General features: G+C 33.1%; 1 protein-coding gene across 1 annotated transcript; it reads left to right on the forward strand.

Annotated features, from left to right (window-relative positions):
* Window positions 1–11967: 11967 nt before the first annotated feature.
* On the forward strand, window positions 11968–12975 carry LOC109806164 (nicotianamine synthase). Its single transcript, XM_020368544.3, has one exon. The coding sequence runs from the start codon at window positions 12042–12044 to the stop codon at window positions 12861–12863; it is 822 nt and encodes a 273-aa protein (XP_020224133.1). The 5' UTR covers window positions 11968–12041; the 3' UTR covers window positions 12864–12975.
* Window positions 12976–16297: the final 3322 nt, after the last annotated feature.

Genomic DNA, 16297 nt, shown 5'->3' on the forward strand with positions numbered 1-16297 from the left:
AGTTAATTTAAGTCTAACATACAATCCTATAAAATCGACTTATATTTGTTTCTAATTTATGTACACTAGTTATTTTGGTCGTCATTTTACTAGTCAATGAGGGATATACAACACACCTTTCATATGGATGGCAGAACATCTCGAGCGTGATCTTGAGTGTAAAATTTCTCCCAACTTATATGAAATATTTTGGTCATCTCGCTAGTCAATAATGTGAGTTATCCCACCCAGCCTCTCACGTCAATGATTGAACATCCGATGCCTGATATTTCTCCAACTTTTATACACTACTTTGGTCATTTCACAAGTAGATGTGAGATCTTCAACACACTTCTCACGTCAAAGACTAAACATTTACAGGTGGTTTGATAACAACTTAATAGAGACTGATACAATAGGTCCAATAACAACCAATAAGATGAACTCTAATGTCATCTTAAAAAGTGAATTTAGGTCCATTTCAACCCTACAAATCGACGTATAATGTACATTATTTTTGTCATATGTACTGTCGTAACCGGGATCACGACGGGATGACGCTAACATTTTTATTTTAATAGAGTCGCCACCAATATTTTAATTTAAGGGAAAAACATTGGAAAACCCTTTAAAGGATAATCTTTAAAATTAAAGTTGGGTTCGGGAGTCGATTACGTGTAAGGAAGGTATTAGCACCCTACAATGCCTGTAAAACAGTACCTTTAATTAATTGCGCAACATTATATAAATTTATAAATATTTAATTTATTCCTCAAAAAAAACGTATGTGAGATATATTTTCTTTAATCTGAGATGCCTCCTTTTTTATTTTTATTAGAAAATTATAGGGATTTGGGTTAGCAAATGGCTAATTAATAAACCCTTCCAATAACATGAAAGATAGAATTGCTATTCAATCCATGTTATTGACTTTTATTTGTTGATACTAAATTATGCTTAAAGTGTAGGACAATGAATAAGTATTATATTAACTTTTATGGTTTACATGATATTAAAGGGTAGAAGTGCTACTCAATTAATATCATTAACCATAAAAATAAGTGTACATAAGAAAATTTATGTTTATATTTTTATTGAAAGAAATAGATTTTGCACAAGGATCCAAGTTAGCAAATGGCTAATCAATAAATCCCTCCAATAACGTTAAAAATAGAAATGCTATTTAATTAACGTTATTGGTTGCAACAGATCTTTACCTTTTAGAAAGAAATTTCATATAAGAGAGTTTAAGCTAGCAAATGACTAGTCATTAAACCCCAGGACCTAATAATGTTAAAGATAAAAATGTTATTCAATTAACATAATTATTGGTCGTATATTAAATATATATATTTTTTTAAATAATAATCTTAAAGGGAACAAATCGTATTCACTATGTACAAACCATAAACAAAAATAAATAAACAAACAAACAAAAATAAAATAATAATAATAATAAATAAATAATTAAATAAATATAAGAAAAATTAAGAGAAGAAACAATACCAAATGAGTTGAATCTTTGAATATGATGATCAAGAAGGTGCTTTTTGGCTACCTTTCACACTACAGAGATGTCTCATAGATCTTAAGAAATACAAAAGAGAGGGGGAAGAGAGAGAAAAAAAATTTCGAGCTCTGAAGAGTACTGGACGAAATTTTTCGGGCCTGGAGAAATGAGCCTCAGCTGTCTATTTATAGACTTCGGGAAGGGGTCCAAAACGGCCCGTTCCAAAATCGGAACGGCCGTTCTGGACATGGCCGTTGTGTGAAAAATTCGTATACTGGAATGGCCCGTTCTGAAATCAGAACGGCCCGTTCCAGTATTGAGAATAACACCTAATTTTTTTAGACCGGAACAGCCTTGGAACGTCCCGTTCCAGATGTAGGAACGGCCCGTTCCGTTTTAGGAACGGCCGTTCCAATATTGGAACGACCCGTTCCAATTTCGGAACAGCCCGTTCCAAATTAGGGTTTTTGGCCTTTTTGGAGCCTTGGAACGGCCCGTTCTGGACCTTGGAACGGCCCGTTCCGGGCCCAAAAAAAAAATTACTTAATTTGTGCTTTTGGGCCCTCTAAAGTCCTGTCTTCTTGTCGGCATGTTTCGGGAGCTCCTTCCTTTCATAGTAGATGTCTATTTCATCACTTTTGTGAGTCCGGATAAAATTGATTATTCACAGTTGCCCCTCTTTATTTATTTCTTATTAAATAATATAAATAAGGTAATTTAGATCATTTATGATAAGAAAGAAATAAAGATGTGAATTAATTTTATCCAGCTATTGTTGATGAAGTAAGTTCTTGAAAGATTCAATGCTTTTGCTTGAAGCTAGTCAAATGCTAGAATGTTGTGTTGGAATCATCAAGTGCTAGTGCTGGATCATCCGAATGTTAATGTTGAATGCTTGTGCTTGATCAACCGAATGCCAATGTTTGATGGAGTGGTCGAATGCTTGTGCTGGATCGACTGAATGCTTATGCTGAAGTAGTTGAATGCTTGTGCTTGATGAAGTGGTCAACTGCTTGTGCTGCATCGACTGAATGTTGGTGCCAATTCAATCAAATGCTGGTGCTGGATTGATTGAATGTTGATAGACTGAATGCTACTGCTGGAGTGGTCAAATGCTTGTGCTGTATCGACCGATTGTTGGTGCCAATTCAATCAAATGCTGGTGCTGGGTTAATTGAATGTTGATATTGGATCGACCAAATGCTTATGCTGAATTGGTCGATGGATCGCGCCAGGTAAATACTGGGCTTATGCAAAAGAAATGGTAACTTGTGCCAGGTAAGTACTAGGCTTATATAGAAGAAGAATGCAACCTAGGCCAGGTAGATACTGGGCTTTAAAAGAAAAATATAACTGGTGCCAGGCAGATACTGGGCTTTAAAAGAAAAATATAATTGGTGCCAGGCAGATACTGGGCTTTAAAAAGAAAAATATAATTGGTGCCAGGCAGATACTGGACTTATACAAAAGAAAAATATAACTTGTATTAGGTAAGTACTGGACTTATACAAAAGAAAAATATAACTTGTATTAGCCTAAAAACTCTACGTCATAAGTTCTAGGAAGCAAGAGATGCAAATGAAATGTGATGTGATGCAAAAAACATGTTATGAGACACATCTTTCAAGACTTAAACTTTTGTTTATTTTTCGTTTTTATTTTTGCTTTTGCTTTATTTTTCAGAAATTCCTCATCGTGACACACAGTCAAGGATCATGGATGAGTGAGGTCTTTGGATACTTTCGTCTTGAATGATAGTTGGCTACTTCCTGTGGGTTACCCTTAAGCTGTTGTAAACATTTATGAGTTGAAACAACATTATCCTGTTGGTTGCGCTTTGTAACATTTATCAAGAAATTATCAAGTATACTGTGGCTTTTAAAACTCATAAAAATAATTTGTAATGCCTTGAATTTTCCTTTTTTAGATGTAACATGCATTTCCTTTCAGTATATTATCATAAAATGCAAAAAGAATTGGCAACAAAGAGGTAGGATAATCTTATTTAAGAGAGTAAGAATGTGTTTATAAAGGAAGTCATTGTATGACAAGAATGGAAAATAAGTACAATGGTAGCAATAGGAGGTCACTGTTATGTGAGTAACATTTTCCAGATGAACAATGCTAGTACTACACTTCAATAACCTTGATTGCTCGCTAATAAACTTGAGAGGATAATTCAACGTATTTGCCCCAGTTTGTTTTGCTCTACCGTGTCTGGCCCCAATTGATACCTTGAAATTTGGCGTGATGCTTATCTGCTAGATTGCTTTTTCGAGTTTTCAACCTAGCATGTCGCTTTCAATCTGCTTAGATCGCCTTTTCAAGTTTTCAATCTAACCAGCTCTTTTTTTGTGTTTTTTTTTTACCCTAATTTTTGCCTAGATCGCCCTTTCGGGTTTTCAATCTAGCAAGCTTCCCCCTTTTTTTGTTGACCCTAATTTTTGCCTAGATTGTTCTTTCAAATTTTCAATCTAGCGGGCCGCTCTAACTTTTGCCTAGATTGCCCTTTCGGGTTTTCAATCTAGCGAGCATTTTTTCTTTTGTATAAATGGCCATGAAAAATTGCATTCAACTTTTCTCCTCAATGAGATTTAGTTGATCCAAACGGGTTTGGACCCATTCTGCTTCTTCTAATTTGGCTTCCGTCAATACTCTTAAAGATGGAATTTCAACCTCGATTGGAAGGACTGCTTCCATTCCATAAACTAAGGAAAATGGGGTTGCCCCAGTTGATGATCCTCTTGATATTCTTGTTTGTTGCTCATGTAAAGCAAATGGAAGCATCTCATCCCAATCTTTGTATGTCACTACCATTTTCTGAATGATCTTCTCGATGTTCTTGTTTGCTGCTTCAACTACCCCGTTCATCTTTGGGCGGTATGGGGAAGAGTTATGGTGCTGAATTTTGAAGTCAACACATAATTCTGTCATCATCTTGTTGTTCAAGTTGGTTATATTAATAGTGATGATTCTGCTTGGCACACCGTAACGAAAAATTAATTCCCTTTTGATGAACTTTACAACCACATTTCAAGTCACATGGGCATATGAAGCGGCTTCAACCCATTTGGTCAAATAGTCAATAGCAACCAGAATGAAGCGATGTCCATTTGACACTTTCGACTCAATAGGGCCAATAAAATCCATTCCCCACATTGAAAATGTCCAAGGTGGTGAGAAAACATTAAGAAAATTTGGTAAAGCATTGATGTTATCAGCATACATCTAGTATTTAGAGCAATCATTTTCCATTTCCTCACAAGTCTGATTAACTGCACAATCAAAATTATCTGATGCAACACTAGCATTATCACTTTCGAGCACATTTTTTCGCATTCTTTAAAGTTAGAAAAAGATTGGTAAAGAGATTAGGGAGAAAGGAAAAGGCAAGAGATGAAGGAAGAATGAATGCATTTTATTTAACATTTAAAAGGAAATGCATGAGCCCTTATTTAAAGAAATAAATCTTAAAGCCTTGGGCAGAGCAATAAGACTGACATTACAAGAAAATTACTTAAAATTTGAATTAAAAACTAACAGGCAGCTTGACAATCTCCCAATTGTTAAGTTCCACGTTCAGTGGACAAGCGTGAACCAGACTAGCATGTTCATTCTCGCAAGAGTCTTGCTCAACAATAGCTATTGAGTGTGGAAACTCAAACCCATCACACCAAAAGCTTTCTCACAGATCACTGAGAGGGACCCTATCTACTCTCCTCAATAGAATTAACTGTCGGCCCTCCATGACCTGGTAGAGGGTTATTCCCAATGTTAGGATTGTCCTCTTTAAAGTTTAACCACTCAGCCTTAGTCAAACTTTGTACCTTGGTTTTTAGTGCCCTGCAATTTTCAATGGAGTGACCAATAGCTCCCGCATGATAATCACATTTGGCATTAACGTCGTATCCGCTAGGATATGGTGGTTCTATGGGCTTCATCGGGCAACGTACTACTAGTGAATTTTGTAGTAGGAGAGGGAACAAGTCAGTATAGGAGATAGGGATAGGGTCAAACTCAATTGGTTTCCGATCTTGGGTATTTTGTGACCTCACATGGTTAGAATTTTGGTTCCATGGCTGGGTAGATTGAGGTGGTCGTGCGGTAGGTATTGTGGGTGAAGCTTGCAGAGCTTGATGGATAGGTTGTTGAGGATGTGGTGAGACGGTAGTGATATTTGGGTAGACCATGTGAGGGGTATAGAGATAAGGAGGTTGGTTGTTAGGTGACCAAGGGGAGTTGAATGTCACTGCATTTGTATCTCCTTCTTTTTTCTTTCCTGCACCATTTGAAAATTTTCTTAAACCAGCTATTTCAATAGAGTTAACCGCAATCTTCCCACTCCTCATGCCATTCTCAATCCTTTCCCCGATGATGACTATATCAGAGAAATTTGATAAAATATTCCCAATCATTTTATCATAGAACGGTGCTTGTAAAGTATCAATGAACAGGGCTACTGCTTCTCTATCAGACAAAGGAGGTTCCACTTGTGCTGCCACTTCTCTCCATCTCTGAGCATATTCCTTAAACGTTTCACCATCTTTTTTAGACATGTTACGTAGTTCAAACCTATCTGGAACCATGTCAAGATTATACTTATATTGTTTAAGGAAAGCATCAGCTAAATCCTTCCAGGAGCGGATATAGGCCCGTTCAAGATGCATATACCAATTTAAAGCTGCCCCAGTTAAAGAATCCTGAAAACAATGAATAAACAACTTATCATTGCGAGCATACGCTGCCATCTTTCTGCAGTACATGGTCATGTGATTCTTTGGACAACTTGTTCCTTTATATTTATCAAATTTAGGAACTTTGAACTTTGGGGGGAACTCTATGTCTGGAACCAAACAAAGATCGACAGCTTCACCAATATCATAGCTACCTCCTTCCACAACCTTTAGCCTCTCTTCTAGCATTTGTAACTTTTCGCTAGACTGAACATGCTCAATTCCTGAGGTTGGTTAATATCCCCCAGAAGTTTGGTGAGGATTCCCTTGGTTGGTGAAATTAGAATTTTGGGCTTGGTAGGGAACTTGATGTTTGTAAGAGGTGGCATTCATGAGTGGAACCTCATGTTGGGTTGGTGGCATTTGTTTAGGCGGCTGGTTCACCAATGGTTGGTGCTTATCCGGAGGATCCATGATTGTTGGAGGTGTGTAGTTGGGCGGAAGGCCATATTGTGGCCATTGGACCTCTGGAGGGTCAACATGTTGGTCGGGATTGTTAAGATGTAGAGTTAATGGTTGTGCTGGGGCTGGGGTAAAGCCATGTGGATACGCAGGAGAGGTTGATGATTCTCCTCTAGCTACTGGAGGGGTCCCTTCCATGTTTTTCACTTGTATAGATTGCAACATCTCTATAATTTGGGCCATTTGTTCCTTCAGTTGATTGATATCATTTCTCATTTCTTCGTTGCGTTCCTCCATCTCATCCATGATCTTGGCCTGAGAGCATGTTCTATAACGATGCCGAGGAAACACTTTGTTTTTTTGCTTTATTGCTTTCAAAATACAAAGTAAATTTTTATGAGTATAAAAGAAAAAAGAAGACACAGATTATTATTATTATTATTATTATTTATTATTATTATTATTTATTTAATTTTTTTGAAAATATTGGTTTTGTATTCAAATTAAAGAGTGATTCCCCATATCTTAACGTTAGAGGCAAAATCTCTTAGGTTATACACGGTTGACACTTATTTCAAGGGAGCATTCACTCCTCAATGGATAAGGTCATCTTACTAGCAATGCAGCAGTACGAACCACATTTTCAAACAAGGATCAATCATTTCAAGATCAAAATGTGATTAACAATCACTCAAGGGAGAATTCTCTCCTCAATAAATGATGTCTAAAACAAGTTATCAAGTCAAATGTGCTATTATTTTAGCAGATCTTACCTACCCTTTGGAGATCATTTTTTTAGCACATTTATCCTAATACTCTTGCTTAACACTGATGCATTGCTCGTATGATTTTGAATTCCCTCCATATTGAACACTATCAATTATTTTAAGGTTTAAAAGAAAAGAAAAAAATGAGATGAAGACTTAATTAAAATGTGACTTACTATGCCCCTAATATGCATGTATGCATGACTTTTTATCATCTATCCTTTATTTATTAAAAAATTTATTTTAGGCAAGAAAAATAACCTAAAAAATTGATATTGGACATAAATTTATGATGCATGAATGTATAACATATTTTTTTTGTTAGTATGAACATATATCAAAAGAGGGATAGAGAGTACTGCGATGTGACCTATTACGGTAAACCTAGGGAAGAAAAATTTCTAAGGTTAACACCCTACTTTGGAAGGTCATTAAGTCCACCTATTAGTGCATGGTTTTGTGGGTGGATCTAAAAACTTCTCAAGAATTATTGGTCCCCAGGTTGCCCTTATCATATAAATAAGGACCTAGCGCATGAACCAATCACAAGTAGGGAACATACCCTCTCAATATGATTAACCCATGCTACTAGTAACAACCTGAGTAGTGACTCAACAACGGTCAAGTGAGCATCAAGCCCCTCAATAACAGTCATCAAGTCACTTTCTCTTCTATGCTCGCACAGGCTCGGGTATAGAGCCCAAAGTGTGTGAGGTACAAGTGTTAGTGGGAGTAGAGATGCAAATAAAATAAATAAAACTATAATTTAAACTTAAATTCAAACAACACATGCGTAGCAAACAAAAATAACAAAACAAATAAATAAATAAAAAATAAAATAAAAGGAAAGGAAAAAAAATTAATATTTATAAATTCATAATTTTGCGCAATTAATTTAATAAGGCCTGACTCTCAAACATCCCCAGCAGAGTCGCCATCTGTCGTAACCGGGATCATGACGGGATGACGCTAACATTTTTATTTTAATAGAGTCGCCACCAATATTTTAATTTAAGGGAAAAACATTGGAAAACCCTTTAAAGGATAATCTTTAAAATTAAAGTTGGGTTCGGGAGTCGATTACGTGTAAGGAAGGTATTAGCACCCTACAACGCCTGTAAAACAGTACCTTTAATTAATTGCGCAACATTATATAAATTTATAAATATTTAATTTATTCCTCAAAAAAAACGTATGTGAGATATATTTTCTTTAATCTGAGATGCCTCCTTTTTTATTTTTATTAGAAAATTATAGGGATTTGGGTTAGCAAATGGCTAATTAATAAACCCTTCCAATAACATGAAAGATAGAATTGTTATTCAATCCATGTTATTGACTTTTATTTGTTGATACTAAATTATGCTTAAAGTGTAGGACAATGAATAAGTATTATATTAACTTTTATGGTTTACATGATATTAAAGGGTAGAAGTGTTACTCAATTAATATCATTAACCATAAAAATAAGTGTACATAAGAAAATTTATGTTTATATTTTTATTGAAAGAAATAGATTTTGCACAAGGATCCAAGTTAGCAAATGGCTAATCAATAAATCCCTCCAATAACGTTAAAAATAGAAATGCTATTTAATTAACGTTATTGGTTGCAACAGATCTTTACCTTTTAGAAAGAAATTTCATATAAGAGAGTTTAAGCTAGCAAATGACTAGTCATTAAACCCCAGGACCTAATAATGTTAAAGATAAAAATGTTATTCAATTAACATAATTATTGGTCGTATATTAAATATATATTTTTTTTTAAATAATAATCTTAAAGGGAACAAATCGTATTCACTATGTACAAACCATAAACAAAAATAAATAAACAAACAAACAAAAATAAAATAATAATAATAATAAATAAATAATTAAATAAATATAAGAAAAATTAAGAGAAGAAACGATACCAAATGAGTTGAATCTTTGAATATAATGATCAAGAAGGTGCTTTTTGGCTACCTTTCACACTACAGAGATGTCTCACAGATCTTAAGAAATACAAAAGAGAGGGGGAAGAGAGAGAAAAAAAATTTCGAGCTCTGAAGAGTACTGGACGAAATTTTTCGGGCCTGGAGAAATGAGCCCCAGCTGTCTATTTATAGACTTCGGGAAGGGGTCCAGAACGGCCCGTTCCAAAATCGGAACGGCCGTTCTGGACATGGCCGTTGTGTGAAAAATTCGTATACTGGAATGGCCAGTTCTGAAATCAGAACGGCCCGTTTCAGTATTGAGAATAACACCCAATTTTTTTAGACCGGAACAGCCTTGGAACGTCCCGTTCCAGATGTAGGAACGGCTCGTTCCGTTTTAGGAACGGCCGTTCTAATATTGGAACGACCCGTTCCAATTTCGGAACAGCCCGTTCCAAATTAGGGTTTTTGGCCTTTTTGGAGCCTTGGAACGGCCCGTTCTGGACCTTGGAACGGCCCGTTCCGGGCCCAAAAAAAAAATTTACTTAATTTGTGCTTTTGGGCCCTCTAAAGTCCTGTCTTCTTGTCGGCATGTTTCGGGAGCTCCTTCCCTTCATAGTAGATGTCTATTTCATCACTTTTGTGAGTCTGGATAAAATTGATTATTCACATGTACATTATTTTTATCATCTCAATGGTAATTGTGGGATAATCGTTTGATAACATGGGACATGATAAGCTCAACAAAAATCACTATAGGATAGGCTCTAATACCATTTTGAGAATAAGAATTTAGGTATAATATATGACCCTATAGAACCAACTTATAGTGTGAGAATTTTTTCTCACTTATATACATTATTATGATCATCTCACTATATGTGAGATCTCTAACACACTCCTACGCAAAGGATTAAACATCTCGAACATGAAATTTTAGGACTAAACATTTAGGTGGTTCAATATAATGACCCAATAACAAGTGACAAAATAAGCTCAACAATAATCACTAGAATATGATTTGATACCATTTTAAGAAAGTGGATTTAGGTCTAATTCAATTCTACAAAATCAATTTATAATGTGAGTCTTGTTCCCACTTCTATATAATATTTTGGCTATCTTAATCAACAGTTGATATTTGAGTTCCAACCCTACAAAATCAACTTATAAGGTGAAAATTATTTTGCACTAACATACATTATTTGGCCATCTCGTAGTCAATGTAATATCTCTTACACTTCTCTAATATTTAGGATTTTAATTTATTTTTTAATTACAAATATTTGGGAATCTCTCAATTCTGAAGAGAATAATTGCAAGACATTATTTAAGGAATGATATAGGCAATTATAATCTTTGAAAAATTTTTCATAGAGAGAAAAATTAGTATAAATAACAAATATGATAAATTAATTAATATTTGGAAAATGTTTTAAAATTAATTGCTTTTAATGCTCATGATTAGTTATAGCTATAATGATTAGTATCCCTTTTTATAAATATCAAAAATCGGTAGGAGTAAGAGACATAGACCGCTCTCTTCTCTCTTTCTTAATATTCTCTCTTTTCTGAATTAAGAATTTGTCAATTTTGTACCTTCAATCTAGCATTGAGAAGATCCTATATATTATATTTTGGAGGACTTACTTGAGAATCTGTGGATAAGTCTTTTAAGAGGAATTTACGTGAGAGTCGCATGAAAATCTACGGATATAAATCTTACATTGCAAGTTTTAGAAATTCATATTAGTTCGTGCTATCAACATATATGGATAACAATATTCTTATCTGATTATTTATATTATTCCATTTTTGATTAAAAGATTTTTTCAAAGATCTTCAATGGTTGACGTGCATGCTCCATGCCGCAGCGGGACTTTGATCGAGCCAAATATTCACCTTCTCGTGTTAGTGACTTAGTGTGAACACATTGTATACTTAAGATATGCTTCAACATTCTCATTCTACACATGGTGTGAAAAGAACCAAAGAAAACCTATAGATACCATCTCCTTCATTTTATTGAATTTAGTATTAGCAAGACTTGCAACTTCCACGCGCTTGATGGTCCAGTATCCCCAAAATAGACATTTTTTTTTATTCAATGCTTTATAACATTCTTTTTAAAAAAATATTTGTTACCGTGCACTGCATTACGATTAAACCGGAGAAATAGGATGGATTAAATTAAATTCAGGCATGCAATCACATTAAATAGTTTAAGCATGATTGTCTCTCATAAAAATATGCAATATTTAAAAAATAAAAAATAACTAAATTTTATAAGATTTAAACCAAACATGTTATTTAAAAAAAAAAAAAAAAAAAACCTGTTAAAGATGAGTCCTATCTATTTATTTGATAATAGAAAAAAAATACTTATAAATAAATTAGTAGATTTAAACATGTATACATGGCAGCTTTTAAATAGACCAATATTTAGATGATGATCTAGATAACACCTGTATATCTATCACCATCATGGACAACACATTGTTATTAATCTTGAAGGCATGAAACACCCCTTTGTAGTTGACCAAATAAGATTTAAGACCGATCAAATTAACATCATTATATAATAATGTCCCACAATGCATGCCCATGCAACTATAAATAGTCGAACCCTCCTCTAATTTTTCCACAAGGCAAACACAAAACCTTTGTCTGGTCAGTTTAGTTTACCTTAATTATATCCCTCAAAACTTGTGCTCATTTCATTTCAAACCAACATGGCTTCTAACGATCACCTCATAGCTCAGATCATGCAACTTCATGCAAGCATCTCCAAGCTTGAATCTCTCAAACCTTGCAAGCAAGTCAATAGTCTCTTCACACACCTAGTGAAACTATGCACCCTCCCTTCATCCATTGACATCGAGTCCTTGCCCCAAGAGGTGCAACACATGCGTGAGAGCCTCATCAACCTTTGTGGCGACGCTGAAACCCTCTTGGAGCTCGAATTCTCATCTTTCCTAATCCTCACACCCGAGCCAATGAAGAACGTGACCCTCTTCCCCTACTATGGAAACTACATCAAACTAGCACACTTGGAGAACAAAATCCTCAAGGAAAACGGGGTGGTGAACCCAAAGAAAGTGGCGTTTGTAGGGTCAGGTCCAATGCCACTAACTTCCATCATAATGGCCACACACCACATGCATTCCACGCACTTTGACAACTTCGATGTTGATCACAAGGCCAATGAGGTGGCACGCAAGATCGTGGCTTCTGATGTGGCACTTGAGAAGAGGATGAAGTTTGTGACGCAAGACATCGTGGACGTGAGAGAGAGGCTAGGGCAATATGATTGCATCTTTTTGGCAGCACTTGTGGGAATGAGAAAAGAAGAAAAAGTGAAGATTCTAGGGCACATGTGGAAGTACATGAAGGAAGGAGGGTTTTTGCTTGTGAGAAGTGCAAAAGGGGCTAGGGCTTTCTTGTACCCTGTGATTGAGGAACGTGACATGGTGAATTTTGAGGTTCTTGCCATGTTTCACCCCACAGATGATATCATCAACTCGGTTGTTCTTCTTCGCAAGCCTAAAGCTTAATTAATTACCACCCAAGTTGTAGTTCTACTTCAGGAAGATCAGTGCTATGTAATTTCTATATTCCATTGTTGTTGTTGTTGCTTTTTTTTTTTTTTTTTTTTTTTTTTTTTTTTTTTACGTGTGGTTTTACTTGTGTTTGTCATTTTATATAACTTGTGTTTGTTATGTTAGAATTTTCCTAGAAAATTCTCAATTGTGACTTGATTTTTATTGAAAATGAGTTAATTAATATTATAATCTATTTGATGATTAATTAAGTTTACTAATAATATTAATGTGATCAAATGTTAATTGGTTTTTCAACCTAATACAGATATGTGTGAGAGACATGCAATATAAGCATAATTAAAATTTAGCCCATAATAGGTGGTGTTATTAGGGTTAATAAACAGTGTTATTAGGTCTCTTGTTTGTCAAGACATAGAACTGTTTACTATGTTTACTCTATTGAAAAAATCAAGAATATTTGGAAGATATAATGTGATCAAGAAAAGAAAGACTTGGCCTCTTTGTTTTGAAGAGTTGTATACTGTGTAATGAATGGGTGAAAATTCCAACATATTTGATGATGTTACTTAAGAGTTTGTTTGGTAGAGGGAAGTGAAGGAAAAAAAAACGTAGAAAAGTGTAGAGAAATAGAAAAAATTGATTGTGTTTAGTGAAAGAGACTTAAAGAAAAATGAAGGAAAGTTTTGGTGAATCCTATAATGAAAATTTTCCTTCTAAAATGAAGGCAAGTGTGTGGAAATTGTGTTTATATATATATAATTTTAAAAATAAATAATTTTAATTTGATATTTTATTATATTTATTTATTTGTTTTAAAAATAATAACTTCCAATAATAATAATTGTACAGGTAATACCTTTCAGCCACACCATTCGGTATGAAAAATCGAATGGTGTAGCCGAACGATGTAGTCGAAGGAATGACTCGACAATTGATTGTACCAGGTAACCGACACCTGGTCAGCCAAATCGAAGCCGAAGACAAATACGTCATTAAGTTAGTAGTTATTCCTAATCAAGGATTAAGGGGTAATCACTCAGATAAGACAATTAGGGACGTATTACCTAATCTGGAAATCCTAGTATCGGGCCCATGGTGGACAGGACCCATTAATGTCACTATAAATAGCTCGTGTCTCAAGGTAACGTCACTGTTCATTAATTATTATCGATTTATGTGCTTGTACTGACTTGAGCGTCGGAGTGCCTTTTGCAAGTACCCTCCCTCTCACCGGAATATTCGTTTAGAGCTCTCGTTCGGCCTTCAGAATACGAGAAATTTACTAGTGTGTCATTCAAACAGGTACAATAATAATAATAATAATAATAATAATATAATAATAATAATAAATAAATATATTAATAATAATAGTAGTAGTTTTTACTTATTATTTTTAAATAAAGTTATTTATATAAAAAAAATCACTCTATTTCTCTTTTATTTTTTCTTTACCAAACACTTTTATTTCTATCTATTTTTCTACCCTTCTCTTCTTTTCCCTCATTTTCTTTCCTCTTTACTTAACATAAGTTTAAGTAATTAAATAATTATTCTAAATTTATATTAATTGTGTGATTCTTGCTTTAAGTCTATTTCAGATGGTCAGGACCTAATTATCAAATATTATCATACTCTTATCCATACTAATCAAGCCTCTTATCCCGAGTTTGTGTAACTAATTTTTTTAAGTTTTCACTTTTGTTTGAACTACTATATTACTATAATTACTTTAAATTATTCGATCTCCAAGTACAAATCATCCATTATCTAACATCTATTTTTTATTTTTTTATTGTTTAACTTTTTTATTGACAAATGTTTCCTACTAACTTAAATTTTTTATATTTATAAAAATGAAAATTAGAATCTAATTACTTAGTTAAGTGATATAAGTCTCTTGTTAATTAATCTCGTCAATTTTTTAATTTTATTTTTAATTTTAAAATAAATATATAGAGATAAGAAATCTTTTTCATTAATGATTATATTATATTATTGTATAAAGGAGATGAATAATTATATAAAAGATTAAATTATAGTTTTAGTCATTTATTTTAAGATTCATTTTAATCCTTTATCTATTAAAATGTTCATTTTAATCATTTATCTTTTATATTTAGAATAATTTGGTCATTCTAAAATAATAATAATTTTTTAATTTTGTGTCAAAATTCTGAATCAATTTTTGACTTATTCAAAATGTGAAACTTGTAATATTAAATTCAACTATATAAAAATTATGTAATTTAATTGATGTTCAAATTTAAAAGACTATAAACATAGTAAAAATTATGTGAAAAATGTCTCAAGCAACTAAAAAATATTATGAAATTATATATTTTTGAATTTTTTATTGCCTTTTGAATTTATTTTTATGCAATTTTTTTCATGTTTGTAACCTTTATATTCGAATTTTAGTTGAATCTAAAAGTTTTCATATAAGTGAATTTAATAAGAAAATTTTTAAAACTTGAATTAGTAAAAAAAAATCCAAAATCAGAGCTCAAAATTGAAAACAATAATAATTTTAAAATATCAAACTAATCTAAATTTAAGAAATAAAGAATTAAAATAAATATTTTAAAAATAAAAGACAAAAAAATTAATTAATAAGATAAAAAGTTAAAAATATAAATTAACTTATAAAAAAATATATTTTATATCCAATATTTTTTTCTATTCAATTTAGTGAACCATTACACTTGGATTTTTAATACTACTACATACTCCCACCGTACATTGTAAAAAGGAAAAAAAAAATGCACAATCAATTATTACTCATTTTCTATTTCATTTTTTTTTTCTTAAAATTGAACACGCTCCTTTTTTATTTTTTGAAGAAAACACAGAACTGTCTCTTTTCTACACGAGTCTTAATAAGATAAAATCTTTGAATTTTTGAAAAGAGAGAGAGAGGGGATCAGATAAGATAGAAAAGAAGGAAATGGTTAAGGAAAAGGAGAAAATCATGGAATGAACTGCTAAAGGTAAAAATCCACCACCATTGATTTTCTTCATTTCATATGTATTTTATGTAGTACTTTTTTAATTCTTTTCTTTTTACTTTTTTCTGTGTCATGATTTTGTATGTATAAATAATCTTTTTTTATTTTGAATATTAGGAAGGCTCATGGCAGCTGGCCCTATGCATGTAAGAAGTTTCTAGTATCCATTTACTAATTAGTTGAATATAAAATGCTTGCTATAGTGTCCATATTATGTATATATGAAATTAAGATTGGATTTTGTTTAAATATTACATATGAAATATGTACCAACTCTGAACCTCAGTTGATTTAACAGGCTGTTATGGCTAGTTTCAAACAGAACATGAGTGAGGAAACCATGAGAAGCCATATGCATGCAGCAGGTGTTGAAGATTTGCCTAGTAATTTAGAAATAGATGTGGAAAGTGTTCCTCAAGA

Source organism: Cajanus cajan, chromosome 10 (genome assembly GCF_000230855.2).
Source record: "Cajanus cajan strain Asha chromosome 10, NIPB_CcT2T_4, whole genome shotgun sequence".
NCBI classification, from domain to species: Eukaryota; Viridiplantae; Streptophyta; class Magnoliopsida; order Fabales; family Fabaceae; genus Cajanus; species Cajanus cajan.